Source organism: Leuciscus leuciscus (assembly GCF_965113295.1).
Source record: "Leuciscus leuciscus genome assembly, chromosome: 9".
NCBI classification, from domain to species: domain Eukaryota; kingdom Metazoa; phylum Chordata; class Actinopteri; order Cypriniformes; family Leuciscidae; genus Leuciscus; species Leuciscus leuciscus.
In genome coordinates this window covers 38,378,957-38,398,550 of record NC_138733.1, presented here as the reverse complement: position 1 = coordinate 38,398,550, position 19,594 = coordinate 38,378,957, and the positions used below count along the sequence as shown (strand labels likewise).

At 38.0% G+C, this 19,594-nt stretch overlaps 1 protein-coding gene across 2 annotated transcripts in view; it reads right to left on the bottom strand.

Moving 5' to 3' along the window:
- Positions 1–1,498: 1,498 nt before the first annotated feature.
- hephl1a (hephaestin-like 1a) overlaps positions 1,499–19,594 on the bottom strand; it is a 44,348-nt gene continuing 26,252 nt past the window's right edge. The window contains exons 14-22 of one of the 2 annotated variants that reach the window (XM_082180615.1): positions 18,731–18,938; positions 18,341–18,480; positions 15,423–15,551; positions 15,227–15,333; positions 14,488–14,707; positions 13,461–13,600; positions 11,262–11,421; positions 2,748–2,792; positions 1,499–2,643 (exon numbers count right to left, since the gene is read on the bottom strand). In XM_082180615.1, the coding sequence (XP_082036741.1) occupies positions 2,561–2,643; positions 2,748–2,792; positions 11,262–11,421; positions 13,461–13,600; positions 14,488–14,707; positions 15,227–15,333; positions 15,423–15,551; positions 18,341–18,480; positions 18,731–18,938 (1,232 nt within the window). In that variant the 3' untranslated portion in view covers positions 1,499–2,560. The remainder of the gene's footprint in view (positions 2,644–2,747; positions 2,793–11,261; positions 11,422–13,460; positions 13,601–14,487; positions 14,708–15,226; positions 15,334–15,422; positions 15,552–18,340; positions 18,481–18,730; positions 18,939–19,594) is intronic. The other variant, XM_082180616.1, reaches the window with a different exon arrangement.

The window sequence follows — 19,594 nt, the reverse complement described above, 5'->3', positions numbered from 1 at the left end:
AATCAATACATTTAAAACATTTACACATTTGTCTATGAAACTTAGTTTTTTGTGTTGTTTTAATTTTGATAATCCATTGCATATTAAAATGGATGTTGTTGCAACTGAAATGAAAATTGAGGATTCATCCATTTGAGTATTCAGAAGCATCCATTTTCTTGTATTTGCACTACTGCCATCTAGAGGTTTCACTGGATACATCAACATAGTACCCGCAGAAAATGAAAGGGATACTTCACCTCTGGAAAGATGAATGTGTATTTAAAATAGGTCATTTATGTAGAAGAAATGTGAAATTATTTTTGAATTTGGAGCTTTCTAGACTGAGAAAAGCCAGAAAATGTATTTTTGGCTTATGTGGATGAAAGACAACAACTCCCAGAATGCACTTGCTTCGCTGCCCTAGGAGGCCACTCCCAAGCCACGCCTCCCGGTTAGAGAGCGCAGTTGAAAACAACAAGGCTAGGCTACTAGTGAGTCTCCCCAGGATTTCGAGATCGCCCAAAATGTCCGGGATTCGGCTTTTGCGTTCTACAGTCGCCATTCATTATGTTTGTTTACTGTGGCGAGCAGGACGAGGCTGAGGGGCGCGGGAGAACGGCGCGAGGCCGGTGGCGTGATTACTGAGACACACCGGTCTCCTATCTCTCACGGAGGAGCGGGAATTTTCTTAGCAATGTTAAAACGCACATCAACCGATCACTTGTTTGGCGTTCATGTAAACACTACATTCAGATTCACCAATCGGAATGAATTCAGTTCGATTGAAACAAAAGGTGTGCATGTAAACAATGAATGGCGACTGCAGAGAGCAAAAGCCGAATCCTGGACATTTTGGGCGATCTCGACGACCGGACATGTCTGGGAAAAAGAGGATGGTAACCCCTACTACTCAGCTTTCTCCTACTACTCAGCTTTCTCCACAGAACAAGAGCCTGCTAGCTTAGCTTCCAAAGAAAGACGGCTGACATTGTGTGTACATTCTGTGTGTGAGATCCCACCCCCTTTGGGCGGGTTGAAAACATGCGGGACAGCCCCTCCTACTGGCTGTAGTCTTTAGCCTCTGGCCAAAAAGTCCTCCGATGACGCAAAATGGCGATTTTTGCGTCATCGGAGGATTTTTTCCAGACAAAAAATACATAAATCTCTCGTCTCAGGGGGATATAAGGGTGGAAAGCACGGTAATTCGAAAATACTACAGGTTTTCTACTAATACAAAGCTTAATGCTAAATCCTGAAGTATCCCTTTAACGTTAATTAAAATCAAATACAAGTACATTTATTCTAATTGTACCCATGACAGGTATCTGTAATGCATCTGTAATGCCTAACCAACTAATGTCAAATGCTTAAAGATACCATTCTATATAATAATAATTAAGCTCTTAATTTTCATTCATGTTCTTTATTATATACAACATAATTTGCCTATTCAAGAGCAGAAAATGGTTAACTATTCCACAGTTCGTTGAAAAAAACAAAACAATGGACAAATAAGTTTAAAAACAAAAACAATTTATTCAGTAGGCTACCACTTACACATTCACATACTCGTACTAATCAACATACTCTTACTGAGTTACTAATAATGGTGGAAGATGCAAAGGCCTTCATCAGTGCATACGACATGTGTGGGACTTTATAGCGTCTGACACCACATTCTGACATCAGACATCATTCTACCGAGTGTACAGTTGATACAGTGTTTATAACCCCACCTAAGTTTAAAGTTGTTCTATCTTTAATCTTGTAGATTTGAATTTTGTCAACTATAATTGATTTATTTAGCAGTTCAAAGTTTACATCCTAAAACTGTAATATATTGATATTTATTGTTTTAGCAGATACAAGAGGCTTTGTTACATTCTTCTCTAAGCTTTGATTTTTGAAGAAACTTTTGAAGAAACGCCTGAAAACGCTAAATTCACCTTACTGCGCATGCGTAAAACCCCACAAAAGATCACTGATATGATTCAGATGGAAAAAAGTTATCGCGCAATTCTTCTGACAGGATAATTTTATTTAGTAAAATATCTCACCATTCACTGATGCGGTCCAGGTCGCACGCAGTCACCATATGTTTGGTCTAAAACGCTCTCATGTATTGCCGCAGGACAGCAAATGTGAGTAAATTCTGTCATCTTTGCAGGACAAATATGAAGAGTGTGCAATGTAGAATATTTTTAGCAACAGTGTGAAAGTGAATAGCACATAACAGGCACAATACTGGTATAAACATGAACATCTATTGGTACAATATGTGTCACATGACTAAATTTACATCATCGGTTTTAGTACCACCAGTTTCACAGTCCACACTACAGTCCACACTACAACGTGAAAACGGTGTTTTCTAATGTATCCACTTTGGAGTGCGTTTTCAAAAAAGCTTCATTTTCATTAATAAAAACGCCGTCTCAGTGTGGATGGAAGGCCAAAACAGAGAGAAAATTATACGTTTTCAAACAAAAACGTATTAGTGTGGACATGGCCTAAAGTAGTGAGCAACAATAAATATTCATTCTGTTGGGTGTATGGTCAATTTTATCTTTTTTCTTTTTTAGTGTGTTACAACAAGGCTCAATAAGACCGATCCAAGGGCACACAACATCACAGTGTAGAGGCTTCCAAAGTGGCCGAAGGCTGGAGAAAAAAAAAAAAAAAATTACCATTTATCACACTGTATATAAACATTGCATGATTTTCAAAGAACAAAAACAATACAGTGAATACAAATGTTTATTTACCACTGGACCGATTTTTGTCAGGACTGGACCCTGTTGACTGAGACCCTGATGATAGAAATAAAAATCTATATTAATGCATATAAATCTATTTACACTCAGTGAATCCAGTTTAGAAATTCATCCACTCTAAACAGTTGTTTACACCAAAAAATTGAGGCATAATACATTCCTTACAAAATAATTCTTACAACAGAGAGATTCACCTCAGAAAATGAAGTTCATGCATACGTTTAATGGTATAAAGGCATCATGTTTCAAATGGTGTTAACAAATCTTGATTTCTCAAAATGGTGCAGTCTCAAAACTGCTGATCTCATGCTCTTTAATGAACATGCCCAGGAGAGCAATGACCAGTCCAGATTTGCACCAGATTACATTTACATGCAACACAAATGTAAACTATCTGTCATGCCAATAAAGGAGACTTATAATATAACTAAAAATAGAAAGAGAGACAGCTTTTAACCAAGTGACGGTGGAATTTCAGCACTTTCTAAAATTAGAGCAAACATGAACATGAGGGAAAGCAGAGTTACCAGTTCTCATGCATTTGGTGTAAGACAGTGGCTTTCTAGTATTGTGCTGAATTTTGACAGTCACTTTTGAAATTTAGCACAGATGTATCCCGTTTCTCTGGATCATCTTTGAGATGTTTGTACACCTTGACTAGGGTCTACCTTTGGCAAATTCTATTGACTGATTTGGAAAGGTGAAATCCAGATCCTGGAGGGCCAACATCCTGGACAGTTAGCTACAACTATATAGTAAGCGAAAAACAGTATGTGACAAAAGTAGTATGTCCGAATTCACAGTACTCATAAAAGAGTAGGAAAAAAGTACCCTGATGATCTATTCTTCCAGTGAGATTCTCAAGTGTGCATACGATGGACACTTTACTATCCCATGAGGCCACGGGAGAGGATTTCTGAATGGCAGTGAAGTGACGTAACTGACGCTGGTAGGTCACATGAACATGACAGCATGGCGAATGTAGAACGTCCAGATTACATTCATACTACACATTCTTACTTTATAGAACATACTTTTTTAGTGGTTCTGAAGTAATTACTTATTCAAAATATGTACCTACTCAAGAGTGTGTGTGATTTCGGATGCAGCCCTAATCCTGAAGACCTTAATCCTGAAGACCTCAGGTGTGTTTAAATGGAGTTGAGCTAAATTCTGTAGTTAAGGATTGGACACCCCTGAGAGCTGAAAATGTATATCGGTGCAAAAGCAAGCCATGAGGTCAAAAAGAGCGTCCTGCAGAGCTAAAAAAACAGGATCATGTCAAGGCACAGATCTTAGGTTACATAAAACTGAATTACATTTTAAAAAATTGAAGGTTCCCAAGAGCACCATTGCCTCCATCATTTTTAAATGGAAAAAATTTAGAACAACCAGTACTCTTCTTATAGCAGGTCACCAGACCAAACTGAGCAATCAGGGAAGAAGGGCTTTGAAATGAGAGGTGAACCCAACGGTCACTCTAGTTGAGCTCCATAGATTATAGATAGAGATAGGAGAAATTTGCAGTAAGAGCAGGGGGTGTGTTTCCCGTACAACGACGTAACTCGCTGCTTAACTACTATAGTACGATGCATCATTAAATAAATCAAGTAGCTAGTCACAACTGTTTCCTGAAACCGTATTGTCGCAAATTGGTCGTTCAACCATGTTGGTTGATGTAACGCAGGTGGTGGAGTAATAATAACTAGGCTACTTTTAATGAATCTGTTTGAGATTGAATTACCAGTTTTACCAGTCTATTTTCGAGAGCTTGATTAGATATGGTATTACTGCATGGTATGGTAATTTGTCTGTCCAATTAAAACCAAGGTTAGGACGTTTGGTGCACACCGCTTTTAAAATTATAGGGGGTGAGGAGAGACGATCACCACAAGAGTTGTTTGATGCTTCAATTTTAAACTATGCCAAGAAAATTGTTGGAGACGATACTCATATTCTGAATGCCAACTTTAAACTATTACCATCAGGAAGGAGGTATAGGGTCTTGATGTGCAGGTCTAATCGACTGAAAAATTCCTTTGTTCCTACTGCAATCAAAGCATTAAACAGAGATAAAATATTGTGAATTGCCATAGTGTCTTCTATGTATTTAACTTCACTTTTCTATTTGTTTTTAATGTATGTTGTATTGTATGTATTGACTCCTGCCATCATGTTTTTATGTATTTAATTTCACTTATTTCTATTCGTTTTTTAATGTATGTTGTTTTGTATGTACGGACTTTGCACGTTGTCCAAGACAAATTTCCAAGTGATGGGACTAATGAAGTATAAAGTAAAGTAAAGTAAATTAATGCTAGATCATGTTTTGCAATAAATTACAGGCATGGCATTAGAGGACTTATTCAAATTTTTGTCAGTTATTTTGCTTTACTATTTCCAGATTCAATCATAGGCTCGTTCTTACGTAGTACACCACGTACGCACATGCACTCTTCAAAAACAACGCTTTAAATCTCTTGATAAACTAAAAGACGTAAATGACATCTGTATGTATTCCAAATAAAAGACATAGATTGTACTGAATGTCAGCTTGATAATTTGGCTCAAGATAAGGATTTATTCAGTCCACATGTCATGCAAACAAGAAATTATGCTTATAACCACGAGAGCTGTCATTCCAACTACACAACTTTGTGTTGCTGTTTGCAAATGTTGGTTAGAGCGATGGTTTCGGAAAACACAGAGTCGTTGAACTATGCTGACAACAACAAAATTTGCCAAATATTTGGCTAACGATGCTTTCCCAAAACGCACCCCTGAAGTACTTCCTAATGCATGGAACCATATATGTTTTTCCCTAGCCTGCGATCGCCCTGCTGCCGATTATGAAAACTTCTGTTATACCTCCTCCTCCCCAGCGCCACCTGTAGAGCTCTGCTATTGGGCCTCTACCATTTTCTTACAGCAGCCTGTCCTTTTGTTTGCAGCAGTATCAGCGTAGCATATCTTGTCCCCCCAAAATCAGGAATATGTATATCCCATGCCCAATGCCAATAAAGTGCTATCCACTCCGAGAGTTGTCATGACTGAACTAGGCTTTTGGCAGAGAGGCCAGACAGCACATGAAAGCTAGCTTGGACTTTCATGGACTTGCAAACAAACACTTAAATGACTGGAAGCAGGCCCAGACTGGCCATTGGGAGCATCAGGAGAATTCCCTGGCAGGTAATGGAGAACTGGGTCAGGGGAGAAAAATGGTGGTGAAAATAATGGTAAAAATTATGGTGATAAGTCTGTTTTTGTTTTGTTTGTTTTTTATCATTCAAAATGCAGGTTTTATGGTATGGGATGAATGCAGAGCAAACAATGGGCTTTTATTTTAAATAAAAAATAAAACAAATACAAACAAAAACTACCCTGTAGGAGAAAACAGAGCGGCAAAGCACAAGGGGCACAATCGACGACAAACTAGCTCAGGATTGAGTGAATTCAGACACTGAGTGCGTCGGAAGGGCTGCCGCTTTTGCATAGTTTGTGCTTGCTGTTTAATAATGAATTGAAACATAGCAAACTAGCAGCTCCAGTTGTGATGAAAAGATTTATCATGAACTCTGCTATGAAAACTAGCATGTATAAATCGCAATTAAACAATTTATTGTTAAAGATATCGGACAGGCTTGTTCGACTTCATGCAGCGCTGCACAGACCGATCAGCAGCTGACTTGAAGCAGTGCACGCCGTTTAGAAGTTTTGTCTGACTTGAGGCAGCGCCGACGCCACGTCATTGTGACGTATGCCATCAAAATACCGCGAGAGCGATTCAAGAGCAGCCGGAGGACTTACAACTGTTTCACGATTGGCCGGATTCACCGCAAGACAACGATCATGTGTGTTTCGTGTTTATTCTGACACCTACAGTTCCACTAATGCTCACAAATCGGTATATTTTTAAATCGTAAAAGCTATTTGCATGTAGTCGCTATGTTATATTATGTCATGTTTATCAAAATAAAGCTGATAAAAAAACATAGACCCCACTTCAATGGTATTTAAATTGTATAGCGTTATGTTGAATTTTATTCTTGTACAAACAAAAGCTGTATTAGGCAGTACATTGAGTGAAAACATCTCTGAAACATCTGTGTATTTGACAAATATTGTATTTATTTCACTTCATCTCTGATAAAGTAGCCAAACTCCACTCGAGCGTCACTACGGGAAGCAGAAAGTGTTTGACTTCAAGTCTCTGTTTTCTGCAAGTGGAAACTCTCGCTGATCGGTCACATCGAGCCGAAGCTGGAGTCGAAACACACCGAATGACACGAGAACATACGGTCAATAGGAACACTCACAACCAGCGTGACCACACAAAATAAGACAACATGAAATCACACGGCTGAAAAAAAAAAAAAAAAAAAAAAAAAGAGCCGAATGATCGACAAAACATGACAATATGAAAGCAAGCTGCCAATTATAAACATGAGCCGCATGCTACACAGAACATAACAACATGAATATCCGAACCCTGGCACTGAACCAAAAACCAAACTACACAAAAGTGCCGGGATCCGAACACCATGGTCCACACACACAACTCATGTGTACAAATTAGCATATGGCCTGAGCAAACTCAAAACGTCATGCTCACAACAAGACAATAGGAGTTTCAGGGAGCTGTGTCACGTCTAGTTTTGGTTTTGTTTCATGTTCATGTTTCATGTCTTATTTTTGAGGTTTTGTGTTATGTTATCCTGCCTTGTGCTCCCCTTTGTCATGTGATTCCCTTGTCCTCTTGTGATCATGTCATGTGCTTCCTTGTTTAATGTGTTCTCATTGGTTCACTAGTTTAATCATGCTCACAGGTGTGTCTTGTCAAGTCATTAGTCTCTGTGTACATTTGTATTCATGTTTCCACAGTCTCTTGTCTTGTATTGTTTACTGTAAACCTCTGTTGGTGTGTGTGTGTGTGTCATGTCATGTCATGTCATGTCATGTCATGTCATGTCATGTCATGTCATGTCATATCAAGTTATGCTTAGTGGTGAGCAGATCGAGGCTTCGTGAAACACGGAACAGTTGAAGCAAATGTGCTGTGTGACCCCTAGTGGTCAGAACATGCATAAAAACCCCTTTTACAATTGTTTTTATTGAAAGTAAAATCTTTCAAACACAATTATCTAATCTTCTAATAAGATTTCTCAAGTGTATATATGAAGAGTTCAGATGCAAAAGCCTCTAAATGCCATCTGAAATTTTCTTATAGAATGATCATTTTTATCAAGCTCGTATATTTAAATTCAATAATTTCACTTAAATGGCAATGAAGATTACCTATTAATTGTAATTTAAGTGAAATTACTGAACTTAAATACACAAGCTTGATAAAAATTATCATTCTATAAGAAAATTTCAGATGACATTTAGAGGCTTTTGCATCTGAACTCTTCATATGTTCTTTTATCAATTGTGCAGGGTTTGTTTGGTCTGTTCTATGAATGGCTCAGCTAAACAGGCCACTAAGAATATTAACTACCATTATTCATTTTAATTATACTAATGTCTAATTAAAAAGTCTACAAACGTATAAAACTAATCAGAGATCAGGTAAAACCCATAGACACTTGTTCATTGGTTCTCAGTGATTCATGGGTTGACAGAGATCATTGCCCCCTGCGTTGAACCATTGAAATCTTGAAATGTTTCGAAACTGATATGGCGTAATGAAGCCTGGTTTCCTGAAATCATGTGACTCTGGCAGTTTGATACACAAAAGACTGGTAAAGGTTTCGAAGCTTCATGAAGCAGTGTTTTGAAATTGCCATCACTAGTTATTCTTAGTCGTCTCACTTTAGTTATCCTTTTTTTCTCACTTTAGTTTGGATTATTGCAAATAAAACTCTCCTCAGTGGATCCTCAGTCTGTCACCAAACTAAGAATAAATCCAACTGAAGTGACAGAATCCTGAAACAAATCGGCAGACAACATAAAAAAAAAAAAAGATTATTTTTGAAAGTTTCCATGACTAATATGGAAGCTTATGGGTAGCAATATTCAATTTGAAATGTAATATGCAAAATCACAATGCAATATGTAAAATGGCAATGCATTTCTGTATTTAAATTAAAATTTCCCCATACATTTGTGCAACGTTTGGTGCAAAATGAAAATGAAAATGAAATTATATAATTTACATTTGCCATTTCATACACTAGTTTTAATATGTAAATTGAATACATATTTTAACGCTTTATAAGTTGCAAAATTAAAATGAAAATGTATTACAGAAGTGATTAGATATGTTTAACATGTTCAAGCAAAAACTGTAGCAAAATTGTAATTTAAATGTTATTTTTTTCTTAATTGCATTTACACTCACAGTTAAGACACTTGCGATTGCATTTCCGCAGTGAATGTAGCAAAACTCAAAATGCATTCTGAGCCGATCACGTGCCCACCCTGCCCTGTCAATCACTGCGTGAAGGCGTGGCTCGGCAACAGGTAAACATAGGCTATGGTGCATATTTTGCATGTATTTGAGGTGTTGGAAGGAAACAGGGCGGTGGCAGAGCTGATACGAGCGTTAAATTCACTAGCAGATGAAGTGGAGCGTGAACAGAGAAATGGTAGTATTTCCGAAGATTATTACATGCCTGCAGGTGATAGAACCAGTACGATGTTGTCTGGGAGAATGTTCTGCCTTATCAAGCGTCGACACCCATGTCAACATTCTGCTGCGCTGCTGTTGTCTGATGCTGGACTGTGTTGATGGTTTTGTTTTGTATAAAATATTCTCATTGTCTGATACATGCTTATCTTTATTCTTATTAGCCTACTATTAACTGTAATACCCAATAATGTTGGAGATCCTATAGTTTTTCCTTACAAATGCATAGGCCTATTACTCTGAGATCAAAGCTCCATTGGTATTCGGTATTAATAGCTACCGAAAAATGTGACCGCTCTTGATTTATTTAGAACTGCCGGTAATGTTCAATAAAGTGACAAATGTGATGTGTGACCATCTCTGTTTATGCAGCTGTATAATCATAAAATTTAAGGCAGACATGCGAGTCCCTTGTATAAAGTATATTGATAAGGTATTAATACATATGTACATGGTCACGGAATCTGACGGGTCAAATTCATCGACCTAGCCTTTTTTGGGGGAATGTGGAGCAGGTCGAGGGCTGGTGACGTCATCCTCTATAATTCAGTGTCTAATATTTTAAACAACGAAGCAGCACACGAAACTTTAACCGGCACAAACCATCGCACAAACCAACTAGACTATTTAATATTTAATACTAGATTATTTTAATATTTAAGAAACCGAAGCAGCACAAAATAAACGTTTATCGGCGCAAATTAGCACAAACATATGAGACTATTTTGGGTGAATGTGGAGCAGGTCGGGGGGCTGGTGACGTCATCGTCTATAATTCGGTCTAATATTTCAAAAACTGAAGCAGCACAAACAAAACCGGCACAAACCGAACGAGACTATTGTATTTGGAGCATGTGGCGGGCTGGGTGACAGAATGACCTATAAATATTCTTTTACTATCTTAAAAAACAGAAGCAGCACACACAAACAAAAATTACAGCACAAACGAAGTAAAAACGATTGAGCCTATTTTGACGACGTTTTGCATTGGGTTGGGGGCGGGGCCAACTTCACGCAGTGATTGACAGGGTGGGGCGGGCACGTGATCGGCTCAGAATACATTTTCAAATTGCACATTGAATTTTTCTACATTCATTGCGGGACACTTAATGGAAATGCAATCGCAAGTGTCTTAACTGTGAGTGTAAATGCAATTAAGAAAAAATAACATTTAAATTACAATTTTGCTACAGTTTTTGCTTGAACATGTTAAACATATCTAATCATTTCTGTAATACATTTTAATTTTAATTTTGCAACTTATAAAGCGTTAAAATATGTATTCAATTTACATATTAAAACTAGTGTATGAAATGGCAAATGTAAATTTTATAATTGAATTTTCATTTTGCACCAAACGTTGCACAAATGTATTGGAAAATTTTAATTTAAATACAGAAATGCATTGCCATTTTACATATTGCATTGTGATTTTGCATATTACATTTCAAATTGAAATTTGCTACCCATAAGCTTCCATAGACAGAAACCCCTACAAACCTTGATCTACATCATCGTTTAGCAATATGTGGGAGAGATCCACAAACATCTGAGATCATCTGTCTATAAAGACTACGAAAGTTATAAAAGATCCAAAAAATGCGGAAGAACATTCCCAAATATTCTTGAGACAGTAAACTGATGTAATCAGCTCACTATGTATGTATTAAACTACAAATGTCACTTGTGTATTTGTGGATTATATTGTAAGCTTTAAAAACCACGTAAGCTTCTTATGTGTACATTTTCATGCTTGCTTTTGTGCATTCCTGGATTTAGTTCTGCATTTGTGAATTTCTTGCAGTATTTGTGAACAATACATGAATGAAAATCCTTTATTTTAACTTTTGCTTTGTGTTTGTCCTTTTACTCCTAACCTTTAGACTGAACAGTGAGAAGCGCCTCCATCCCCGCATGGATGTGGTCGGTCACATGACAGTGCAGCAGCCACTGTCCAGGAATTCCTGCAGTCAGTTCTATGGTCTGAAATGTTCCTGGGAATAGGTCATATACATCAGCACGATGAGAATGATCCATCTGAAGGAAAGAAAACGAGAGTGTTTGAGGGACAGTTTAACACCTAAGTGGGATTTAGACATTATTGTGTTTCAGAAGTGAATCTACTTGGGTGGCATGGTGGGGGTTAGAAATGCTAAGAATAAGGCACACACGCACACGGGTATTTTTATAAAATGATTTTTTCCTCCTTCGTTTAAACAAAAATCTCGTTCACATGAAAACGAAAAAAAACAACCTACAAAAAAACATGGTGGAACACGCCAAACCAACAGGTGGCGATATAACCCTGACCGTAAAAACACGTTGGCCAATCAGAAGCCTGAAAAAAGGTTATTACCAGTTCTGGTAGGCTAACAACATGTTGCCATAAGCAGTAACCTGCGTAGTATTGCATTCTGATGCCTCTGTTCCACAATATGATAGGAGAACTGTGCATGTATCTGTATACATGTTATAAGCCCTGTTAGCACAGTTATTAGCAGCAATATTTTGGCTATGTCCGCCATTGCAGAGAATCGCCTCATGTAAACAAAGGAGATAGCGGCGCAAAATCTGATGTCAACAAAGAAGATAACAGCGTGCTCTCCGAAATCACAAGCCAAAATCAACACTGCAACCAGAGTTTCTGAAAATCTTCACCCTGGCAGAAGTTTTTAAAAAGGTTCGGTCCAGTGACCGGATACTGCTCTTGTGTGTGGACAAACGGCCAAACCGCATAGAAAAAGCTGCGGTTTTGAAAATACCTGTGTTCGTGTGGACAGGGCCTAAGTATTGCCACCCCATCTGCCACTGTTGTGTCAGTGGCACTGCCGCAAGGAGAGCAGTACAGCCACGCTATAGCATTTGATATCACAATGAATATAACATAAATGTAAACAGTGTTTCTTAGGGTGCTTTCACACTTCAGATTCGAATATATTCAGATTCGATTGCCTGGTCCGAACCCAATTTGATTGCCCCTGCCCGTGCCCCTGCCCGTGCCCCTGCCCGTGCCCCTGCCACTGCCCCTGCCCCTGCCACTGCCCCTGCCACTGCCCCTGCCACTGCCACTGCCCCTGCCACTGCCCCTGCCACTGCCACTGCCCCTGCCCCTGCCCCTGCCCGTGCCCCTGCCCGTGCCCCTGCCCGTGCCCCTGCCACTGCCCCTGCCCCTGCCACTGCCCCTGCCCCTGCCCCTGCCACTGCCCGTGCCCCTGCCCGTGCCACTGCCCCTGATTTCCGTGATTTAGTATGACTGCGTTCATATCAGCAGCAAACCGTACCGGAGTTCACATGAACCGTACCCCAGATCACACTTTTTAGCGGACTCGGATACGGTTCGCAGGTGTGCATACAAGTTCGAAAGACAGCTGTGCTTCAATGTAATGAGATAAAAATACAATGAACTGCAAAATAATGGTAAGAGAATACATCTTTCTATTACTTTGTACATGCACATTTTGTTGTGGTGGGAATTTCCTGAATGCCTGCCCTGTTTTTATTACCTGATCATGGAAGCATCTCCGAATGGCAACTAGAATATCAGTGTCATGTAAGAAACTAATCTTAATCAAGTATTTCCCTTTAAAATTATACATGATGTTTATTAATCACATATATATTATTTCAATGGATTTATTATTCATATGAAGTTCATTTTACAGTTGACATATTCAGATCAGGGTGAATAAAAAAATGGTGCAGTGTTTATGTGTTTGACACCACAGAGTTTACAGGTATTTCGGTTCTGATGTGTGAAACTTAACAGTAAAAAGACTTGTGTGAAAAGCAAATGTGGTAAATTTACTGGAAAATGCAATCTGATGAAAATGCACATTTACCAGATTTAATGTGTGAAGGCTGCTACTGTTATAGCGCCCTGGATATTGAAATATTGCTTCTTTAAATAAAAAAAATAAAAAAAGATTTTTAAACAGTAACATTATTAATTTGAGGTGTCTATGAGGAAATGCAGCTCACATATTTATGGACATGAATGTATATGTCATGCCATAAATTTAAAAGTAATAGACGCTTGCTTTACTTTGGTGTCGAAACACCTCATGCCATGTATATACCTTGTAAATGAAGCTCTGGCCATGGAAATGCACAGTGTGCATGTCCACTTCGTTCCCCAGTCCTAACAAATACCACTCGGTCTTGTCTTTCTCTTTCATATTTAACCCATGGAGGTTAGCATACATCTTTCCATTAATACCTGTGGAAGAGAAAAAGAGTTTTAAGTTCTTCAAAAAAAGCAATCTGAATGTACCACGTATTTCTCTCTTGCAACACAGATAATGACACACACTCTCTCTATCTCTCTCTCTCTCTCTCTCTCTCTCTCTCTCTCTCTCTCTCGCACACATACACACACACACACACACACACACATTTTTGAAAATCATATTTCTATGTTACAAAAACAGCCTTTTTCCACCTTAGAAACATTGCTAAGCTACGTAATATGCTATCAGTTTCTGATGCAGAAAAGTTAGTTCATGCATTCATGACCTCGAGACTGGATTACTGTAATGCTTTATTAGCTGGTTGTCCTGCATCCTCAATAAACAAGCTACAGTTAGTCCAAAATGCCGCCGCTAGAGTTCTTACGAGATCAAGAAAACAAGAACACCGATTTTATCATCACTGCATTGGTTACCTATAAAGTTCCGTATTAATTATAAGGTATTGAATATTCAAACTACAATCCGGCCTCTAGCTCATAAATGCCAGAGGAGAACTGGCCCCCGACTGAGCCTGGGTTCTCCCAAGGTTTTTTTTCTCCATTAGGTCACCTGATGGAGTTTTAGGACACCATTAGGTCACCTGATGGAGTTTTAGGACACCATTAGGTCACTTGATGGAGTTTTTCGGTTCCTTGCCACTGTTGCCTTTGGCTTGCTCAGTTGGGGATATTTTGGGGATATTTAATTTAATTTTATCAATCAATAAATTCCACTAGAAACAAACCTTGTTGTATTATTTTAATTTAATACTGTGAAGCTGCTTTGATACAATCTGTATTGTGAAAAGTGCTATACAAATATACTTGACTTGACTTGACTTGACTTGACACACACACACACACACACACACACTTACCATGCATTTTGTTGCTCTCCATAAACTCCTCACTATATTTGTCAAATCCGTTTGGCTTAAGGTACAATTTTATGTTTTCATCCAGGTAGTGGGACTCATTTTCATCAAACACCATGAAAAGGAGGGCAAACTCTTTATCAACGTCTTTTCTCCGTCTTTCAGTGTCCAGGGTGCCTTTACGGCACACTATCAGTGGACCCACCAAACCGCTCATCAAGTCCTGAAGGACATTCACATAGTATATCAGTAAATCTTCAATCATACAGTAAAACCTCACATTATCATGTTTACTTATTACTTTCATAACATTCTTCCAAGTAAGATCTGATTTATTTACATGCAATACACATACAAATGCAACATTTTCATTAAAACTAAACAATAAAGGTTTTGTTTGTTAACATTACTTTACTACATTAGTTAACATGATCAATAAACAATTATTCTACACCATTTATTAATCTTAGTTAATGTTAATCTCAACATTAACAGTTTTAAGATCAAAATAAGTAGCATTAGTTAATGCACTGAACTAAAATAAACAACATTTTTACATTTTTATTATCAAAGGTTAATAAATGCTTTAAAAATATAATGTTGATTGGTAATTCATATTAGCTAATGCATTAACAACCTTATTTTAAAATGTTACCAATTTTTCATACTTGATGTATGTAAAACGCCTGCAATGTGCTTGCAATGTATAATGTATAGATTATATTATGTATGTGTTTTATACCTCAACAAAGCTGACAGAAGAGTAGTAGGCAAACGTTATACAGTTTGGATCACTGCGACCCGGACCTGATCGTTCTGGAATGGTCCAGTTGTATGTCAGCACCTGACCTATAACACACATAACGCATACAAATATACTATTCTCTCCTGCACACATAATAAGACAAATTTGACAAATGTTTGTATTATAAACAAACCTGGAGAAACACCATTTTGATGGGGTTCACTGGTCTTCACTCCATGGGCATGAACCGAATATGGCCTGCTGGCTTTGTTTTTAAACACAACCTGAATCCTCTCACCAACCTCAGCTCTAAGGATGGGTCCTGCGAATACAACAAGGGTCACTACAGAACCACACAGGTAAAGAGCTAAAACAAAGAGACCTGCTATATCAATGCTAATTATTTATGTAACGCTGATCTATGAATGCATCACTGATGCTTAGTTTTGCTACAAATTACACCTCTGGCCTCCTACACACACACACACACACACACACACACACACACACACACACACACACACACACACACACACACACACACACAAGTGAGTATACCCCTCACATTTTAGCAAACATTTTAGTATATCTTCTAAAGGGACAATACTATAGAAATGAAACTTGGATATATTTTAGAGAAGTCGTTGTCACGGTTTGCGGGTTTGCTTGCTCATTCTGTGTGTACTGCGCTGATCTGATTGCCTATCAGCACCAGCTGCGCTGATGCGCGATCAGATCAGTTGCAGGCGTGTCTCGTTATTAGTCCTATATGTAGAGCAGTGTTACTCATGTTCAGTGTCAGATCGTTTTGGGTTGTTGGTCCTTGCTGATCTCTGTTCTGTGCAGTTCTGGTCCTGCTCCCGGTTTGCACGGATCTCCTGTCGTCGTTCTGCCTGAGCTGTGATCTGCCTGTGTTGGGGTTTCACGGCGCGTCATCTCTCCTCTACCCTGCTTGGATTCTACTCTGCTTTTCTCGTGTTTCCTAGGACCTGCTGGGTGCCGTTATTTGCCAGCTGTACAGTTTGTTCTACTGACTGTTTACAATAAACTTTATTTCAACTCGCTACTGGATCCGTTGTATGCTTCCTGACAGTCGTTGTGCTGCTTGTATAGCAGTATATATTTACTGTCCTCTGAAAATAACTAATACAGCATACAGTCATTATTGTCAAAATAGCTGGCAGCAAATGTGAGTACACCCTAAGTGAACATGTCAAAACTGTGTCCAAAGTGTCAATATTTTGGATAATAATGTTATCTAGCACTGCCTTAATCCTCCTGGGCATGGAGTTCACCAGAGATGCACATGTTGTTGCTGTCCTCTGAAAATAACTCAACATACAGCCATTATTGTCAAAATTGTGAGTGAGTAACAAAAGTGAGTACACCCTAAGTGATAATAGCTGTACGTCGTTTAACCATGCAAAGCCACATGTCCTATTCATCATGTTCATGTTTTTATCTGCTTGACAGGACCATACAAATTTATGTATCTTGTATTAGAGCAGTTAAAATTTGTGCTTTGAGTACAATTCTCTCACACTGACCACTGGATGTTCAACATGGCACCATTTTAAAATTTGTGAACTGAACTTTGAAATAGTTCATGTAGAAAGTGAACTTTCCCAACACGTTTCACTTCCCCTATTTGTTATTTATACACGCACGCACGCACACACACAAGTCACAAGTTTTCCCCAAAGAGTTTGGAAACATTTAAAAGCATATGAATGTCGTTCCTGCAAGAAAAAAACAAATGTTAGTTGATTAATTAAAGTTAATTAATTAAAAAATACATCACAATAACAATGGTGCTCACACAAAATATTGACACTTTGGACAGAGTTTTGACATGTTCACTTAGGGTGTACTCACTTTTGTTTTGCCAGCTATTTTGACAATAATGACTGTATGAGTTATTTTCAGAGGACAGTAAATATATACTGCTATACAAGCAGCACAACGACTTCTCTAAAATATATCCAAGTTTCATTTCTATAGTATTGTCCCTTGAGAAGATATACTAAAATGTTTGCTGAGGGGTGTACTCACTTTTGTGAGATATGGCATGCCATTCGATATATTATTGTATTTATAATATGAAGTTTCAGTATGGAATGAAACTCTGAATATATATATATATATATAATAAAAGTGTGAATTTATGGAATGAAACTGAATATGGAATTAAAATGCAAACTTGACAGTACATAATGAATAATGCTTTCCTGTAGCTCAGTGGTAAGAGCATTGCGTTAACAATGCAAGGTTGTGGGTTCGATCCCAGGGGATTGCACATACCTATGTATAAATGTATAGGATAACGCAATGTAAGTCGCTTTGGATAAAAGCGTCTGCCAAATGCATAAATGTAAATAATGTATTGCTAGTTATATCCTTGTTATCAGAGTGATATTCCATAACTTCTGAAGGAACATTTTCCAATACTTTGTTGAACTAGAAAACTTTTTTGAAAAAGCTGGTCATTCTCCAAACATCACAGACAGTTTGGAGTCTACATCCCGTCATCTTGAGGATCATATTTTCATTACTGCAACATTCATAATGCTTATGAGTAATCGTGTTCATAAAAATGTTGCTGAAAACTTGCATCATTATCGAAGAAATTTATGAATCTCTTAGGGAGATGTTGGCTGAAATAGCACTCCAGGTAGAAGCTGATATACAAGTGCATGTTATGCATATTTAGAGTGCAAATTCTGCATCACTTCTAGATAGGGGCTTCTGTGGGCGCTCCCTGTGGGGTGGAATGCATGTTTCTTTCTGTATTTGTGTTTGCCTGATAAGCAGGAACTTCCAGGCCTGTGAGGTTCACGGCATTCAGTCTTCCGTGAGGAAATAGTGAATTAATTTCTTCATTAGTAGAACTGCACTGAATAAAGTTACCAGTGTTTTCCCAGTACATGCATTACTGTAGCTCATCATTACTTAGGATTGCTGCTACTTTGCGCACGCACGCACGCACGCACGCACGCACGCACGCACGCACGCACACACACACACACACACACACACACACACACACACACACACACACACACACACAGATAACTTTTGAAAAACAGGTTTCAAAATCGCCAAAAGCCATACCCATTATCCCCAAGTGCTCCTCATCTGGACGCCTGGTCTTCTGTATAGTAAATGTTCCATCTGTGTATTCACGAAACACCACCTTCTTATATTCAGCACCAATCAGATTATTTGATTGTTCTAGGTAAATACTTCCAGGGCTGAGTAAAGAAGGACAGAAAATGAGAGAGAGAAAAAAAGGACAGAAAAGATAATGTGTACATGAATGTGTAAATAGGTAACAGTAAATAGGTAAAACTGTGAGGATAGATGTGTGTGAAATAGAGGGTTCAAGCACGAGACTTCTTCTCAGTCAAGCCTCACTTGAAGTGTTAATCTTAACCCTAATGTTTCATTTTAGAGCTCAATTTATGTGTTAGAACAAATATGCAAATATGTTTGTGGGTATACCTATCCTCCAGTGTAGCCATGTGTTTCTCTAGTTCCCATGTTCGGTTTGGTGCATAATTCCACAAAACTTCCTCTGCTGCTATATAGTACTGCACTGTGGAGGTGAAGCGCTCTGGTGCAGGAGTCTCTGAACAGGTCTTCACTGTGTAATGCTGACGCATGCCCGACTTGTAGTGATCAGTTGTACGACAGCTCAGCTCAAACTCGCCTGGAGTAAAAGTGCATACTTATGAGCAAATGTTTACTGTCAAAAATAATGTATTTTGCTTATATCTTTTAATTATTTAAGAAAACAACAAGCTTTTAGGACATTACGAGACTTAGCAACTGCGTATCAAAGCAGAGAACTAGGACAATCTTCCCTAATTTTGTTAAAACCATTGTCGTGCCAAATCCTACATTCAATTGGACCCCAAGGGGTAGCAGTTCGTAAAGCCTGATCTAAATGCCTTTTGCATTATGTAGCAGATCAAATAAATCATAAATCATGATTAAACAGTTATTCAAAGTGGATAATGCAGTATGTTTAATATAGTTTGTCTGGATATTACATTGGTGTAAACAATATTTTTTTCTGATGTGATGCCTCAAAAACATTTCCCCTTAATAATTTACAGTTAATCATCATTATACAATTCACATATACACACTTACATCGCATTAAATAATAAAAAAAAAATAATAATAAAAAAATAATGATCACTATAATTTTAGACTGTGCTGTAATTTACAATCCAAATAGTTAATATTTAATAACATATTAATTTACAAACAATATTATTATTATTATTATTATTATTATTGAGTCACATTACTACATCATCCTTTATAGGCTATTTATGCTGTGCTGCATCTATGTTCAGG